Raw genomic sequence first — 16,278 nt, 5'->3', positions numbered from 1 at the left:
GGAAAGGGAGCCCTCAACAGAGCAAGGCACAGCACAGCCCAGAGTCTCCACCAAACAGCTTTTGGGTTACCTGGGGCCAGGCAGCACCAACATCCTTGGACAAGGCAAGCCGTCAGCAGGCCAGGAGCAGCAATAGGATGTGACAGAGCATCGCTCTCCTCCCATACAGTGGGGAAGAGGGAAAAATGGGCCAGGAAAGGGCATTTTCAGAGCAGACAGAACTCCAGAGCCAATGCTGCACAATGCCTGTAGGTCAATGGGAGCTACATCAAGAACCACCTGCCCTCAAAAGCGCTCACCTGGGCAATGCGTGCTGCTGTCAGAGTCCTGCCCCAGTAGCTGTTATTGCAGCTCTCCAGCGGGCACAGACACACACGTGCAGATTGAGCACAGCAAGAACTGGGGTAATTCAGGGTCAGGGGGCCGTCCGTGTCTTGTTTTTAAGGACACGCATCTATCAGCCTCCATTTCTGCATGGCCAGCTGATGCACGTTTTGCTGTTCCTGTGCCAAATCTGTCCTTCAGCTTCAACAGCTCTCCTCCCTTCCCAGCATGTACAGCAGCAATAACACTCCTTCCTTTCCAGCCCTCCCTCCACAGACAGACCACAACTGTGTACAATATCATCCCAGCCCCTGCATGTTTCCGTGTGCCTCGTGCATCCTGGGACCACATTTGCCTTTTTGTCCTTTCTCTGTTGCACCAGCAGCTCAAACCATGCTATGACCACCCAGGGTCCCCACATCCCCAATCCATGCTAGCCATTTCCAGCTGACAGTGCACCAAGCGGAAGCAGCAGAGCTGGGAATACAAGGGCAGGTGTCGAACCTCCCCTCTCCCCATCCCTTCTGTGATGTCTGTGTTACACATCCGCAGTCTCTCAGCACTGGAGAGTCCCCAGCCAGGACACACGCTGTGAATGCCCCACTTGGACAGAGGCAGCCTTTGCTGCAGTGCTTTGAGACAGAGGACAAGCTGAGCCTTTAATGAAAGACTGCCTTGAAAGGAAAATCACAAAGGGGCAAGCATGCACAGCTGGGAAGGGCTGGCTACGGGTGTCACGGGGCTGCTGGAAGGAGATAAGAAGGAAAAAGGAACAAGCCATGGGGAGAGAAAAGCACCTCACCAATCCTGCCTGATTTACGGTGAGAGCGTTATTCAGCAATCCAACCAGCAGAACTCGGGCAAGCACACTGCAGCGACAGCAGTACCTAAAACACCACTTGGGGGAGAATTCACGGCTGCTCTGAAATAAGTGCAGAAATCAGCAGCGACAGCCAATCTGCGGAGTTTACCAATTTTAATACATCCCAAGTTGCCGGAAAGCAGTTCCAGAGCGAGGCCCGGATCCGCGCGAGCGCGATGCAGCCTCATCTTCCCGGGGACAGCTCCGCACCCAGCTAGGGCAGAGTCGAGGAGCACCCAGGAGAGCGAGAGCGCAGCTCCAGCACACAGCCTGCCTTACAACCTTGACACAAAGCTCCAGACCGAGACAACCATTGTAATGAGCCCGGATGACAGTTTTCTGAAAAGGGCAGGATACAAGCCCATGAAAAGCTGTCCTGCTGGCTGAAAGCCCCACGAAGAATGGCTTTTGTAGTTCTGTTTTTTAGCTTTCTCTCTGCCCCGCATTTGCTCCCCTAGCCGGATGGTTAATAGGATAATGGTAATAAAGCCACAGCGAGCGGAAGCGGTCTTGGAAATTGCCAGAGACGACCTTGACAAGAGAAAGCATCCAGCAGCCTGGAGACCAGCAAGGGGAAGATGTGAAAGGTGAGTTGAAGGCTAGGGCTACAAAACTAGGAAAGAAAACATCTTGTCAAGAAAAAATAAAGCTACAAACATCACCATCACACAAAACATACCCAGGTTGATTTAATTTGCATACAAAACAGGATACAACCGGTATCACAAACTTTAAGGGGAAAATAAACACATTTCAAAACAGTATTGCTAAGAAAACAGGCATTTCTCCACACTACTCATATATGCTTTTCAGAACACACAGACTGGACTCAGCCACATGGCTCTGGGTACAGTGTCCAACTGACTGACAACTTCCCCGCGTTACAGAAAGCCAGAACAGCAGGCTTCTTACAAAAATAACTGCCTGGAAGGCCTGCCGTGGGTCCCGCTACTAGCAGGGAAACCAGAAGCAAAATCCCTACAGACAGGGATTGCTGTAATCTGAGAGTAGAAAGGAAATCTGTATTTTATGCACCCCTTCCTATGAAGGGATTCCTCTGGCCAGCTGCCATTCCTGTGGTCACCCGAGGTCTCCCCGTTCGGCCAGTGCCGATAAGAGCTAACCGGATTTCCTCAGCAAGGACATCGGCATGATGTTCACTACTGGCAGTGCCTGGAGAAGGCCTGCCCTGCGCGCGCTGAGCAAGCCCTGCGGTCAGACCCATGAACGTGGACCTGACTGGATGACCAAGCTGCCCAAGGACAAAGGCTGGCCAAGTAATTTTAAAAGTTCTAAAAAAGGTCAGTAAAAAATGTAAATACAGACACTCTTCTTGAGATTTTTAAAATGTTCATCAAAAATATATTGCTATTTGCATGTAAACAGTGCCCGGCCACGCTCGCAGCATGGACTGCTGCGGTGTCGTGCCAGCACACAACACCCGGAAGCAAAGCAGGAGGGAGAGTTCTGCTTCGCTCTGCTGTGCAGCACCACTAGCCACACCGAGAAACACCCAAACACTAAAGGGTCCAGAGCAGCAACTACACCATCCTCCCTGCAGCAGCCCTCTCTAGAGAGAATGGCTTTGAAGATGAGTTCTCACAGACAAAATCCCTTGAAATGCAGACTTTTTAATCAGACAAAATGGCAAATAGTACGGCATGTTTTAAAGTGTAAAATATTTAAAGCCAGCTCAGAGGAAAGTCCAACATCACAACCAAATACCACATTTTCCACTCAGCCGTACGAGAGCCTAGTCCACCTTCCCCCCACTGGTTAGTGCAGCATCATCTGCCTTCCTCCCCACATTGTGCATCCCAGCAGGGTGATGCCAAACCTTCTGGATAAAACCTCTCCAGTGCAACACAACCGCAGCTGCCCGGTGAGCAAAGCAGCGAGCCACCCTCCCACGGCTGAGGTCTGAGAGCAGCTGATCTCAATGCCGCAGCCTTGCTCCTAGCCCCGCAGAGCCCCAGCTTCACCGTCTCGTGAGCCCTGCTCTCCCAGGGCCCGGCAGAGGCACCCCAGGAGCCGCACGGCCACATTCCTGCGTGGGAGGACACCCCAGCCGCGGAGCCGAGCTCTGGACCCGTCCCCAGGCTATGAAAGGACCCAGGTGGGGCTTCATCTCCTCTCGACATTCACACTAGGCTGAGCTTCTGCACAGTGGCTGCGCCAGCAGAAACTGCCCCGTGCTCCCTAGCCCTCGCTGCCCTGCATCAGCACGTTTGCAACGAACTAGAGGAGCTCCCAGCAGAGCTGCACTGCGCAGTTCTGGCCGGCGCCGCTGCAGGAGGGGGAAGCAGGGTGGCCTTTCCCAGAACATCTGCCAGGAAAGCCACCCTTGGCTTCGCTTCTATTGCTTCCACATCAACAAAAAGGAACATTTCCCAGAAAGTCAGAATCTGCCATTCTGCATGTCGTCTGCATGTTAGCAACCAATCAGCCTCACAAAACCCAAGCTCAGAGCACACAACCCGGTAAGCACTTTCCACTAGAAATCCCCAGATTCTACAGCCATTTTGCTGCTCGTTCTCCCCTGCTTTCCCACGTGCTACAGAGGCCAGATGACTCTGCTCACCTGCCATGAAGCATTTGTCGGCCTCAGTGTGGGCACCTTTCCCGATACATTTCCTCTAGCAAAGTCTCAGCTGGATTCACGTCCTCCCCCTTGACCAGTTACTCAAAGTCGTCCATGATTCACAGCTCTGTCTCACGATCGCTAGAATACTAATGAGAGAACTGTTGATTTATTGAAGCCCTGATATTTCACCACTGGATTAAACAGTCTATAAAGTATATTTGGACACTTCACAGGATTAGAAGAATCCACCTGGGAAGTTCACTTCCTCCTTCCTCTGCTCTCTTGCTAAGAGACTTTATTTCAAGGGCATAGCACAGAGGCAGAACGGAGATGGCTGGGCATCACCGAAACACAACGTATCACTAGGGAGACCACACGGGCCCTAGCCACCATCTCTCTAGGCACTGCACCCACAGCCGAAGGCTGAAAACACCAGGTCCCACCTTTTAGTAATGGTACACTTTAATTTGTTTGTTTTCATCCAGTCCTAGCTGAAGTAGGCTGGGGCTGCTGGCAGGGGGCTTCTGTGCACCTGGGAAGAGAGGCCTGGCAGCTGGGTGAAGGAAAAGCATGGCTTACACGAGGGATTAGCATGCATGAGCACAGCCAGGAGACAGGACAGGTACTGAGGGGCAGGAACCAGCCTCGCACACACGTGTTGTATTTAGCCTGCTGCATCCAAGTCAAATGGAATTAAAGGGGGATTACGGGACTCAAAGGAGCACTGTGCTCAGGACAGCTTGCGCTATCAGAGGGACCGAGGGATTTGCTGCTAATATCAGTGTACACTGCAAAGGCGATACTTACAGCCTCAGCATAATGCTGTTACAACACAAACCTGGAAACATCTCTGTGAATAGCACTGAGAGGTTTCATTCCAGTGTCTTGTCTCCATTTAATTCAAAACTGAGCTGGACAGGACAGCTCCACCAGGGAGCCCGGGGCCCTCCCTGCACAGCCACGTGGCCATCCCACATGCCAGGTCCACGCAACTCCCGGGGAGCCTCACTTCGGATGCTCTCACCACGCAAAGACAGGGCTCCCACCCACAGCAAAACCGCTAATGGGTTGTATTAGAGGGACCAAAACCAGGCCTGCAAGGCTAGGTCCCTGCTTCCCTGCCTCCTCCTCCACTGTGCACTCTCTTTGGCTATTTTTGTAACCTCTCACATTCCCAGCTCCAAGTGCTGTGTATCACAGCAGAGCAGCAGCACTCCAGAGCACCCCAGCACAACTGGAGAAAGGGCAGAAGAGATCTTCTGAGTCAAATACAGCTCAGAAGAAAAAAACAGCTCACTCATGTCTTAACTGCTGAACAATGTGTTCTTCTGCAGAATTGGACAGTAAAATAGAGGCTAGGGCTTCAAAATTGCTGTTGAATGCTTTTCTGCTCCTGATTCACTCACCTCCTGCTGCCTCTTCCCACCTGCTGCAGAAAGTTGGAGTGCAATTAAAGACCAGATCCAGGCAAAGGATACACTTCTGAATCCCTATCGAAGTCTTCTAGCCATTTCTTGTTGGTCTCAATCATTCCTTGAATACTCATCTTTTTTGACTCAGAGCCCCGGAACTGGGAGTGCTGGAACAGGCGGATTTGCTCACTGTTGTGAGAGGGAGGGAGAGAGAGAGGGAGAGCAAGTGGGAAAAAGAGGTCTAGGAAGAAATGATCCTAGAGCTGAGAAAGAAGATGATGAGCTGTTACAAAAAGAGCCACAGCTAACAAGAAGCAACCTCTTTTTGGCTTCAAGCCCTCTGCCCAAGCACATCAAGGGGAAAAGCTGCAGCAGCCACCCACTGTCCAGCTGCTGTCCTTCTTTTGGTCTATGTAGCATGAGAAAGGCCCTGGTGGCAGCCTCCCCTCCACCCATGCAGGCAGCACTGCCTGTCATGGCAGAGCTGGCATGAGCTCCACTTGGCTGGCATCCTTGCACCCTGCTCCTGGAACCAGGGTCATCAGCACAACTCTCACTGCAAGGCAGTGAGTTGAGCGTGTGGCACTGAATAACTAATGATATCTAACCTACCTACTTAAGAATAATATCTAACTTATTTGATATCACAAGTAGGTCAGAACAAATTCATATCTGACCTATAAAGTATTCCAGGGAAATAAAAGCAGCACAATGAAACAGAAACACTCAAGCAAAAAGAGCCTTACTCTGCAGGTACGTAACCCAGCTTGCTGTCCAGAAAAGCAGAACTTCCACTGAGCGATGGTAACCCACCTGAAAAACAGACATTAAATACAGGTCCAAGAAAAAAATCAATAGTCCTTAAATCTGGGTGCATCTGTTCTCTTGTTCACTGTGCTATGGACACCCTCCCCCTACAAGCTGAGCCATCTGCAGAGGCACTTCCGAGCAATGGGGGAAACAGGCTGGCAGGACAGTCTGCCAGACTAGCCCAAGGCTCTTTTTCCAACAGGGACAAGAGCTGGGAAGCAAGCAAGAATTCCTGGTTCAAACCAAAAGAACCAAGTCTCCTCTCAGACTTCAAAGCCACCAGAGATCAATAGTAAACAAACATGATGCTCATCTGCTCCTTTCACTATCCAAGGATAAATAGGCCTGGGATTAGACACTGTAAGAGGGGGTGGTTTCCACTCCAGATGCACAGAGCATAGCGGTGTTTTTAAGGAAACCAGTGTGGTGAACCCTATCCGCAATTCACAGGAGGCTTCCAGCGAAGCAGGGCTGCCTCCTCCTCTTTTGCTCCCTTCTTTAATAACTGCTTTCTTGGGTGTACGTCAGAGGCTGAACTGCTCTGGAAGCAGGGTAACGAAATTAGCCATATGCTGCAGTTCCTGGAATGAGGTTTTCTCATTCTCTATCTCATTAGCACCCTTCCCAACAGCAGCACCAGTGGATCTGGGCTTATCAGCATCGGAAGGGTGAGCTGATTAGAACTTGCAGGACAGTGAAATCAAAAGCCACAGACAAACAAGCAGAGGGATTAAGGATTGAAGACTGACCTGGGAAATACTTGTGCCATTTCTCTGCCAGGGTGCTATCCACTGACTGTCCAGCTGTGAAAGAGTGGCTGGAGCTCAGCCCAGTGTTCCAGGCCCACCGGTCAACCATAGACACCTTGGCGGGAGGCACCAAGGAGCCACCCGCCTGAACTCCTGCCAAGGAGGCATAGGTAGAAAGAGGGACGCTGTCGCAGGGCACCTGCATGGGCACCTGTGTCGAGGTGAAGAGTGGAGACTGGCGATTGTTCAGAGAGCCCAAAATGCCGAGGACCCCGTTCAGCTCAGTAGTGATTCGCTGCAGAGAGTCTGTCAAGTAGTGGATCTTGTCCAGCTGGGGGTCAATCTGTAGATCAGTTCTCAAATCAACTAGCAGAAGAGGGGGGAAAAAAAAAAGGGATCACTGGGAGGGGAAGGGAGACACTGTCTCCCTGTCAGGAAACTCGCTTTCTGCTCTGTGCTCATAAAAAGCATAAAGCTCTCTAGAGCACTGTCCAAGTTAGATATGGGACCATTGGGACTGTGCTGATACAAGGGCTCTCATCTTATGGTGAGAGAAAGCCCTAAAGTTTCATGTGTGCCTGCAGATGTTTTATTGATCAGGGTCAGAGAGACAATCTCAGACTGGACAGATTGTCAATCTGTTGCCACAGGGAAATTTTCTAAATTCTTTTTAAGCTTCAGCTTTGCCAGCCTTTCTGCAAGCAATGCAACCCTCCTGCCTGCTTATGGAGCACCCCTGCATTTCACCTGCACAACCCCAATTACAGTAGACTGAGAGCAAACAGAAAAGTACAAGCAGCAGACGGAGGGAATTGCAGCAACCTCTCCTACCACAGAGATGGGAGGAGGAGAAAGCCCGGACACCAGCAGAAGAGCAGAACAGCTCTGTAGCAGCAGAGAGGGAAGGGCTGAAGCTCAAGGCACAGGCATTAAAGCCACATTCTATAACCCACACTAATAACGAAGCTAGAGATTTCAAAGGCTAGTTCACGCACAGATTGCACCCCTCTCATATGGCACTACAGGCAGGGAATAAGTCTTTCAAATAAAATACTATACACAGAGCACTCCCAGTCATAGACAGCAGACCTGCCTCCCTGGTTTAGAAGCTAATGAGCACAAGTGAGAACAAGAAAAGGTACACCACAGAGAGGTGAGAGGAAAGGCAGAACTAGGCCTAAAGCATTAAACATTGGACAAGCATACTGAACCAGCCAGGCTCTTACGTTTATGCTGATGTACATCTGCACTGGACGTGCTGTTTGTGTCCTCAGAGTTGCTGAGATCAAAAGTCACCATCTTTTTGCATGCAGCACTCTTCAGTGTATCTTCATCTGAAAGCTGGCCAAGATAAGGAAAACAGTGCAAATAAAACCTGTGTGCTGTTCCCTGGAACAAAAAAGCCATGGGAATACCACCTATGGCTACTCTACACAGGCTGGGCTGCACAGTCAGGCATGGGCCAAGTGAAGGCAGAGGTACCCACCTTCAGTCCCCTGCCAGCAATATCTGAAAGCAAAGAGACTGCTTGGTCTCTGAAAGAAGCAGGTGCATGCACTAGAGGCCAGATCTAACAACTGTAAGAAGAGGATCTTCTGGTCAGAAGTCAAAGGGTTTTGTGGATTAAATAAGCCTCATAATTCTTGCATGGGTTGCATTATCTCTCTGCGCCAAGAACAAGAGCTGGACCATCAAAGGTCTTATGCACTCACACTTGCTGCTGCCCTGTCTAAGGCCACGTGGTCACAGGCAGAGCTGGAGAGATTCCAGGGGTTGCCTTGATCAAGAAATAAGACCAGATCATCACAAGGTCACCTGCCCTTGTTTTCTCTGGGCACAAATTGTGCCAAATTTTCAGGCTCCTTTCTATATCCATTCTGCAGTCATATACTTAAAAGCGAGTCCAAATGTCATCAGCAGAGGGAAGGCACAATATTTGCAATTTTGCCCAACATACAGATGGTTAATAAACATCTAACAATTTGGATGTGAAGTTTTGTTTCATATCCTTGGATACTTCAGCATATCACTGGTAACACAGATTTGTCTCTAACCTAACAAACAAGCTTCTCACAAGCCAGTTCAACTCAGCATGTTTCCTCCAACCAACTCCATCCCTGACGCCAGCAGCCCTGCCTGGCAAGCTGCCACCATGGAAGACACTCTCCCTCCATCCTAAACCCCAGCCCACGTTTGTTCTGCTGGCTGCAGAGCTATTGAATCATGTGGATTCGAGTCTAATTAGGTTTGTCATTCTTTCCAGCTCTGTGACTAGCCTACTCTCTCCAGCCTCTCCCACAGAGAGGCAGACACACCGCTCTTCTCTCAAAGAATGAGTTTCTAGTAATCCAGCTCCCCAGGCAAACACCAGTCTTCAGCCACCACCAGCTAAACAGCCCTCATGAGGACCAAAAGTCCTACAAAGACCCCAGCCGAGGGAAGGAGACCAAGAGCTCTGTGCACCATGGGAGTGCAGCTGGGTAGGTCTGAAAGATTGTAATGCTGATGGTTACCTCTTCCAACAGTGACGACTCCAGCTGGCTGAGTTTTTCTTCCTTCTTCTTCAGCAACACCTGTCCTTTCCGCATAGCTGACTTCATCTTGTCCAACTGCTTCGCTTCCTGCAGTGGAGCGACAGCCAAGCCAAGGAGGAAAATTAAATGAGAATGACAGGAAATAATCTAGTGGTCACAGTGACTTTCACTATCTGACTTCTACCCAACACAGCATATCATGCTGCTGGAGTAAAAATGCTCCCAAGCCTTTGAGATCATGGGAAGTGGAGAGTAAAGAGGGGAGAGCACGGACCTCAAGCAGGTTCACCCCAAGGAAAAGAAGGTTCCCCTTCTGAACCCTGCATCCAACGGGGTCAGCAGCTTTGTTTGTGCAAATAGAAGTGCTCTCCATCATCAGTGAAGGAGCTGAAGATGTGCCCTGTGTGTAGCTGGTGTATCAGCAGAACTGGCAAGTATTAGAGAACCCCTTGTCAAGCAAGAGTGAAATCACTGCAGAACTACAACCACAAGCTTGTACCTACCAGCACTTCCTTTCATATGAGGAGAACGTGTGTCACTGGAATTGCATGATGCAAGAATCCCTTTCCTTACTGAATGCTTCCTCCATTTTTAGGACTCAAGAGCTCCAACTAATGATAAAACTCCTGCAATCTAGCAGGCTACTGAGAGTTGGCAGAGCAGCAGTGTCTGCTCTGAAGCTTGTTCCTAGTCCAAAGCATGCACAGTGAAAAAGAACTTGAAGTCATTTGATCTTGCAAAGCTCTGGTAGCTGTGGGCTATGCATGCACATGCAGGCACTCTCAGCCAATCATCTGATGCACAGTAACACCACTGCGATCCAAGCCCTAAGTTAGGTTCTAATTAAGCCTGTTTCACAGCACATCGCATTTGCTCAGTATTCCCGAACAGCTCTCTTGGCCTTCCTGAAGTAATCTCTACAGCCAGCCTCTGAGATGGGCAAGGACTCTAACCCCTGTACTATGACGAGGAAGACACACAAGCAGGGACTAATGAACACCTCACATCTGTCTGGCAACAGGCAAGATCTGATTTCCAGGAGAAATGAACACCCACAACTGCCTATCACTGTAGCTGCAGAGCCAGGAATTGATCCCAGGGCTCTGGATTCCCTGGTGCAGCTATGACGCCTATTATCTGAACAGAGGCAGTGCTCAGTCGCTCACCTCTTCCAAGTTCCTGCGCACGCCCTCCAGGAGCTGGGAGCTGTCAGCATCCTGCACCACCTCCTGTGCTTTCTGCATGTCCTGGCGCCACTGCTGCTTTGCAGCTTTCAGTGCTGTGTGCCTCTTCCTCATGGAGCGGGTCTGGCGCACCAGGAACTCCTTGGCATTCCTAATGGAGATTCCTTCTGCAGAGATGTAGCTCCTGACACTACAGGAAAGAGACAGATACACACCTGGCTTTCTCCACCTGTGCTGGGTGTTCTGTCCTGCAAGCTTCATGCAGCACCCTCCCAAAAATGGATTGTCAGTGCTTCCTATGTGTGTAAAACCCAAGAAAGGCACTTTCCAAAAGTGGCTGGCACATGGATACTCACTGATCAAACTGGATGTCGTTATCCTCATGGCTTTGAGAGGGTGGGGAAGCAGGCATTCTGGAGGAGTGCTGAAGAGTTGAAAAGTTTCAAAAACCAAGAAATATGCATAAGAAAATATGTATGACTTCAAGGGCACCCAAGTATCCCACACCCCTTTCCTCCCTGTAAAAATAGACAGAAAGTAACAAAGAGTACAAAAGATACTGATGTCTTCCAGCAAAGAAAAATGCATCACTGCACATCAAATCAGTTCAGGCAGAAGAAACCAAAGCCAGAATTTTTGAGGGAGTTACAATCTCAGAAGTCACAAGGCAAATGCCTTTGCAATGGGCTTTACTCACAGCTTGAATAGTTTCTCCCAGGTCTTCAACACGGAGCTCAGCTTTCCCTCTTGGAAATTCTACAGTTTCTTCTGCCTCTAGTCCTTTCAAAATCTCCTGTTTGCTCCTGATAGCTGCCTCAAGCTCACTGCCACAAAAGAAGGTAACAATGGCTGCACTGGGTGAGACTGAAGATCCATCTAGCCTAGTAATGCATCTGCAACAGTGTCCAAAGCCACCTCCAGCTTCCAGGAGGGAGGAAGGGCCACAGATGTGCAAGACAGGTGGGAACACAGAAGCACCTTCAGGGCAAGGATTCACAATAGCCTGCAGCAGCTGTGTCTCAAATCAGCTCACACATACAATTTCCCACACACTGGAATAATAAATACAAATGAGGGACTTCATGCTATGGCAGCAGGCAGATCCAGACTGCTAGATCCAGGGCTACGGGTACATCAGCCACTGGCAATACAGCTTTCCAGCTACCATTAAAACAAGGTTCTACTGCCACTGGCTGCTTAATGCAGCTGAATTGGTCATGCAGTACCTCCAGACAAAAGCTGCATTGGGTCTGTGGTGTGATCTCAAACATAACCACTGGCTGTATAAGGAAACATTGGTTCATGCCCATGTTTATTCTTAAATACATGAGTAAGCCCTTACTCAGGACCCCTGCTATTTTAAGAAGATCTTTTCTCTGCCTTTCACTGCTTCTCTCGAAGCATTTTATTAACCTTAAAGACAGATGTGGGGAAGACAAACAAGTGAACCTGACAAGCAGAGATGAAGGGACAAATTTATATGGCAAGTTTTCAATGTATCTGGAAACAGAACCCAGGAGCTCTATGTCCTAGACATGCAGTAAAACCACCATTAGGGTTCTGAAGGAATATGGCCCAACATATAAGAAGCTCAGAGGTAGGGAAGAGGCCCAAGAGTAGTTTCTGCTGGAGTGCAGGGTACATTTTGTGCATTAGGGGAAATTTCGCATACACATACCTGATGCGCTTCTGCAGCCTCTGGCTTCGGGTCTGCAACAAGTCCACTTGGGCCTCCAGCTCAGCTTTCTGGTCTTGGAGCTCTTCAAGAGACTTACGCAGTTGCCGGATGGAGTCGAGAAGGCTGGTGTGCACCTTTCTAGTCTCCTCTAGACGGAGCTGAGAAGCTAAAACAGCTTCCTAGAAGCAAAAAAGAAATCCCCTGTAATTTCCCCAGCACTCCATGCAAGAGACTCATACTACCTACACTGTTCACAGCAGGTCCCAGAGCTACGAATGTGCACACCGCATGCCAGTCCTCGAGGAACAGACAGCTTGCCAGAATCTCACCACAAGGAAGTTCTCCTGGATGTTGGAGGCATTTACCTTCCAGTCAGGTCCACTCTACTCACCTTGCTCACACAGAGTGTCACCAACTGCCTACAGTTGTGAAGAGCCTGCAGAGCAGGCTAAGGAATGTGTGAGGCTCCCATTTCACCTTCAATGGTTCTGGCAGCTACTATCTAGGCACTGTCCCAGCTGCAAGCCAGTGTGGTAAATGACACTAATCAAAAACCAAGACTTTATCCATAAACAGTACCAGAGCAAAGCAGAGCAGTGCAGGACTGTCTCCTACTTTTGGGAAATAGCTCTGAGCTTCCAGCAAGATGGCACTTCAGGCTGAGGCAAGGTGGCAGGGAGGGATTTTTAGACTCACAATTTAAGAGTTATACAGCTTGCTTTTTAAAGTCATTGTTCTAGCATGTTTCCTCTGGTGCCTGTCTCCTGAGGAAAAGCAGCACAGCACCTCCCCAGAGCTCAAACATACATACCTCTCTCTCTAACTCAGTCCGTCTGTCTTCATCCAGCAGCTGCTGCCTTTTCTTTCTCAGAGTCTCCTCCTACATACAGGAGAGCAAGTAGGTGAGCATCAGAGCATAGTGATGCCAGCAGAGGAGACTGCTGAGACTCAGCAGCACTCGGAGAAGTGCAGAGGTCAGGCCTAAGTTTCCAGGCCATTACAAAATAGCTGAGCTTCGTTCTCAGCTTTGCTTTGTTCCCCTCCATACACACTCACTCTGTCCCCCTCCCTTTATTAGACTTCACCAAGTGAGAAGCCAGGAATAAGCGTATCCCTGTGGGAAGAACATCCTATCCTGCTCAGCAGCAAGAGTCCTCAAGGCACATGCCCATTTCCCCAGGATCTCACTTTTGTGAAGCCTCTGGTTGTCGTCAGCATTTCTCCACCTTTACCCTTTCTTACTCCAACGCTGCTTGGAAAGGAAGGGGTAATAGAAGCAAGATTATCTACAGCTCTTGGAGCAAGCCAGGACTTATGAGATCTGACAGATAAGAGTATCAGCCAGTGTCTTATTTATGCCAGCTCCACAGGAGCTTTTGGAGCACCTTCCTCTCCACTCTGCTTTCCACGATACAGGAACAGTCATTCCCTCCTCAAGGCAGCAGGGAGAAGAGGAGGTAAATCAGGAAGAGACTGTCTGAAATCCAAAGTAACATTGAGCAGGACATGCTGCCATGACAGCATTTGTATGAGCCCTCTGACACTCTTACAGCCACATACTGCCCGCCAAAGCAGGGGAGCAAATCCAGGGCATTGACCTTCAACACAAACAACACCAGCCATGAGGCTGGACTACAATAATAATGCTTAGCACCGCTCCAGTTCTTGATAGAAGTTTCGCTTCTAACTTGGATGGTAGCAAAAGCCTTGGCTGAGCCTTTCTGAAGAGTAACTCATGAGGAAGCAGCCAGAAGAGCAGCACAGGCTGGGAAATATCTGAGAGCCCACTGCAGCTCACTCACCTGGTTAAGGAGCTGCACCGATTTGGCCTTGACAGCCTTTGCTCGCATTTCAAGCTCATTTTCTGAATCCTGGAGTTTTCTTTCCTGCACAGAGATGGAGTGAGTTAAACAGAGAAGAATGGCACAAGTCGCTCACCAAGCAGAGCTCTGCCAGCAGGGAGAACAGCAAAAACCTGGGAATATATGACCTGCCACTTGTACCGCACTGGGCTGTGGAGGGTGGTAGGAGCATTGCAGTGTCACAGTACCCAGGCCATCCCCAAGCAGCCAAGTCATAACAAACTACTAGGCACAGTGTTCTCCTCACCTTCTCCCTGTACCTGTGCTGCAATTCAGTGAGCCGCTCATCCAGCTCTGCCTGCAGAGCTTTCACTTCCACTTCATGAAGGTGTTGGAGGCGCACCATCTCACTTCGCAGGCCCTCAGACAGCTCCGCTCTTTGTTTTCTCTCCTGTTTGTTGCAAAAGTCAAACAAGAGAAGTGGCTGAGGACAGGACACGCACCCTCTGGAAAGCAGTGCCAGCCCAAGGACAGCCCAGCTGAGCTACTACAGCCACCTGCCAATTCACTGTGCTCCCCCACAGTACCTCCTCCTCGTACTGATCCCGAATCCTTGCTAGGACCTCCTGGTGCTCCTCTTTCATCCTCTCCATTTTCCTCTCATGGTCTTTTTCCACTCCCTGGCGTTTCTCTCTCAAAAGTTCACTGAGCTGCAGTGATCAAACAGAAAGAGGCTTCACCTGAACCACAGCACTGCACTACAGCAGCCCCCCACCCAGAGAGCAACTTCTCGCACAAACAGAAAGGCTGAAGTTCAGAGTACCCTGCGACCGATCACAAGATCAGGTAGCGGCTTGGGTGCTAGAAAGCAAGTGATCTGGTGAGGTGAGATGCTGTAAGAGTGTCCCTTCCCCTAACGCACCACTGTCACCGTTGGGCAGGGGACTTTGCATCTCAGACCTCACCAAGCATCCAAGAAGGAGAGAGAGTGAAGAATCTTCAGCCACCGAGGATGAATACTTGCCTCACGTTCATATTCTGTTACTTGATATGCTTTTTGCTGGACTTTCAGCTCTGCCCTCTGCAAGTCTTCACGCAGCTGAGCCTCCCCACTCCTCTGTGCCTCTGCTATCTGGGTTTGCAGGCTGGAAATGACCTGCCAAGAAAACCACCCACAGAGACATGTCACCCTCTGACAAGACCCATTTAGTGCCCTCCCACAGAGAGCAGGCAGCATGGCAAAGATCAATGTATACAGTCTCACCCCTCCCTACTTGGAGCATGTCCAAATGCTGACCCAGACCAGAACCATATTTAGGAAGTGGAAAAAATTAATGCCACCCTCCCCAGCCACATTTGGAGACTGTGGATAAAAACAATTCATATTCTAGAGATACCAGCTTGTACCTTTCGATGCTTCTCTGCTGCTGCATATTTCAGCTGCTGGAGCTCTGTTGCAAACTGCTTCTCTAGCTCATCTGTGGCCTACAGGAACATGAGCAAAAGAGGGCCTGCTGAAAAACCTCTATTTGTAGAGACGCAGTGCACAAGATGCAGTTACAATTAAGATCTATCCCTAGGCTTCAAAAACCACAACAGTCAACCCCTATCCACACCAAATTACATACAAGGTGCCTTCACTCTCTCTCTGTTTCCACCCCAAGACATCTGGATGGGCCTGCACACCATGCTGTGCTATTCTGAGAGGACCACAAATCGTCTCCATCCAAGGACGCTCCAAGCCTTCTGGAGGACTAAAGCAGCAGTGAAAGGGCTATTCTGATCTGGTAAAATGGTTTGGCTTAGTTTGGCAAAGGCACACAATGATTTTTCTCATTTCTTCAGATGCAATGTGACCATATAAATAATGGTTAATTAATCACCATTGTAACAAAAAAGTGGGATTACTCCTCCCCACCCCAATCATCCCTTTAATAGCATGCCAAACATCTTCCCTTTACGTTTTAACTGAGTCACTATTAAGCACATGTGGGTGTTATTTAATCTCAACAGTTTAACACTACAATGCAAGTCAGGTCAGCGTAACTGGCATGGGTCTGACTCTATCTGGTAATAAACAAGTCTCACCTTCTTTTTTTCCCCTTCTAATCTCTCTTTGAACTCTCTCAGGAATTGTTCCTTCTCTCGTTCCAGCCCAACCATCTCATTCTGCTGAGCATCCTCCACTTCCAACTTCATTTTCTCCAAAACAAGCTTCTTCATCCCCTCCAGGTTCTCCTTCTCTGTCACCTGCAGGGATTCCCACTCTTCTCTCAGTTTTTGCAGTGCGACCTCTTGCTCTGCCCTGGTAGGTTTGCAACAAGAATGCAGAGACAGAA

General features: G+C 49.5%; 1 protein-coding gene across 10 annotated transcripts in view; it reads right to left on the bottom strand.

The window, feature by feature from the left end:
* LOC106497839 (centrosomal protein of 164 kDa) overlaps positions 1–16,278 on the bottom strand; it is a 58,479-nt gene that overhangs the window by 11,989 nt on the left and 30,212 nt on the right. For 4 of the 10 annotated variants that reach the window (XR_010886262.1, XR_010886264.1, XR_010886265.1 and 1 more), the window contains exons 14-29: positions 16,028–16,244; positions 15,347–15,424; positions 14,964–15,095; positions 14,527–14,649; positions 14,247–14,390; positions 13,940–14,023; positions 12,949–13,017; positions 12,138–12,316; positions 11,157–11,283; positions 10,816–10,883; positions 10,442–10,649; positions 9,255–9,362; positions 7,968–8,082; positions 6,742–7,107; positions 5,929–5,995; positions 5,177–5,371 (exon numbers count right to left, since the gene is read on the bottom strand). Coding sequence is in view for 6 of the 10 variants with exons in the window: in XM_067310166.1 (XP_067166267.1) it covers positions 4,217–4,316; positions 5,249–5,371; positions 5,929–5,995; positions 6,742–7,107; positions 7,968–8,082; positions 9,255–9,362; positions 10,442–10,649; positions 10,816–10,883; positions 11,157–11,283; positions 12,138–12,316; positions 12,949–13,017; positions 13,940–14,023; positions 14,247–14,390; positions 14,527–14,649; positions 14,964–15,095; positions 15,347–15,424; positions 16,028–16,244 (2,308 nt within the window). In the remaining 4 variants the exon portion in view is untranslated. Of the gene's footprint in view, positions 1–2,130; positions 4,317–4,577; positions 4,621–5,176; positions 5,372–5,928; positions 5,996–6,741; positions 7,108–7,967; positions 8,083–9,254; positions 9,363–10,441; positions 10,650–10,815; positions 10,884–11,156; positions 11,284–12,137; positions 12,317–12,948; positions 13,018–13,939; positions 14,024–14,246; positions 14,391–14,526; positions 14,650–14,963; positions 15,096–15,346; positions 15,425–16,027; positions 16,245–16,278 lie in introns of those variants that run through there. The other 6 variants (XM_067310164.1, XM_067310170.1, XM_067310165.1 and 3 more) reach the window with 4 other exon arrangements.

The sequence above is a fragment of the Apteryx mantelli genome, chromosome 23, assembly GCF_036417845.1.
Source record: "Apteryx mantelli isolate bAptMan1 chromosome 23, bAptMan1.hap1, whole genome shotgun sequence".
In the NCBI taxonomy this organism is placed as follows: Eukaryota; Metazoa; Chordata; class Aves; order Apterygiformes; family Apterygidae; genus Apteryx; species Apteryx mantelli.
Note: the sequence above shows the minus strand (reverse complement) of the source record. Positions and strands in the feature narration are given on the sequence as shown.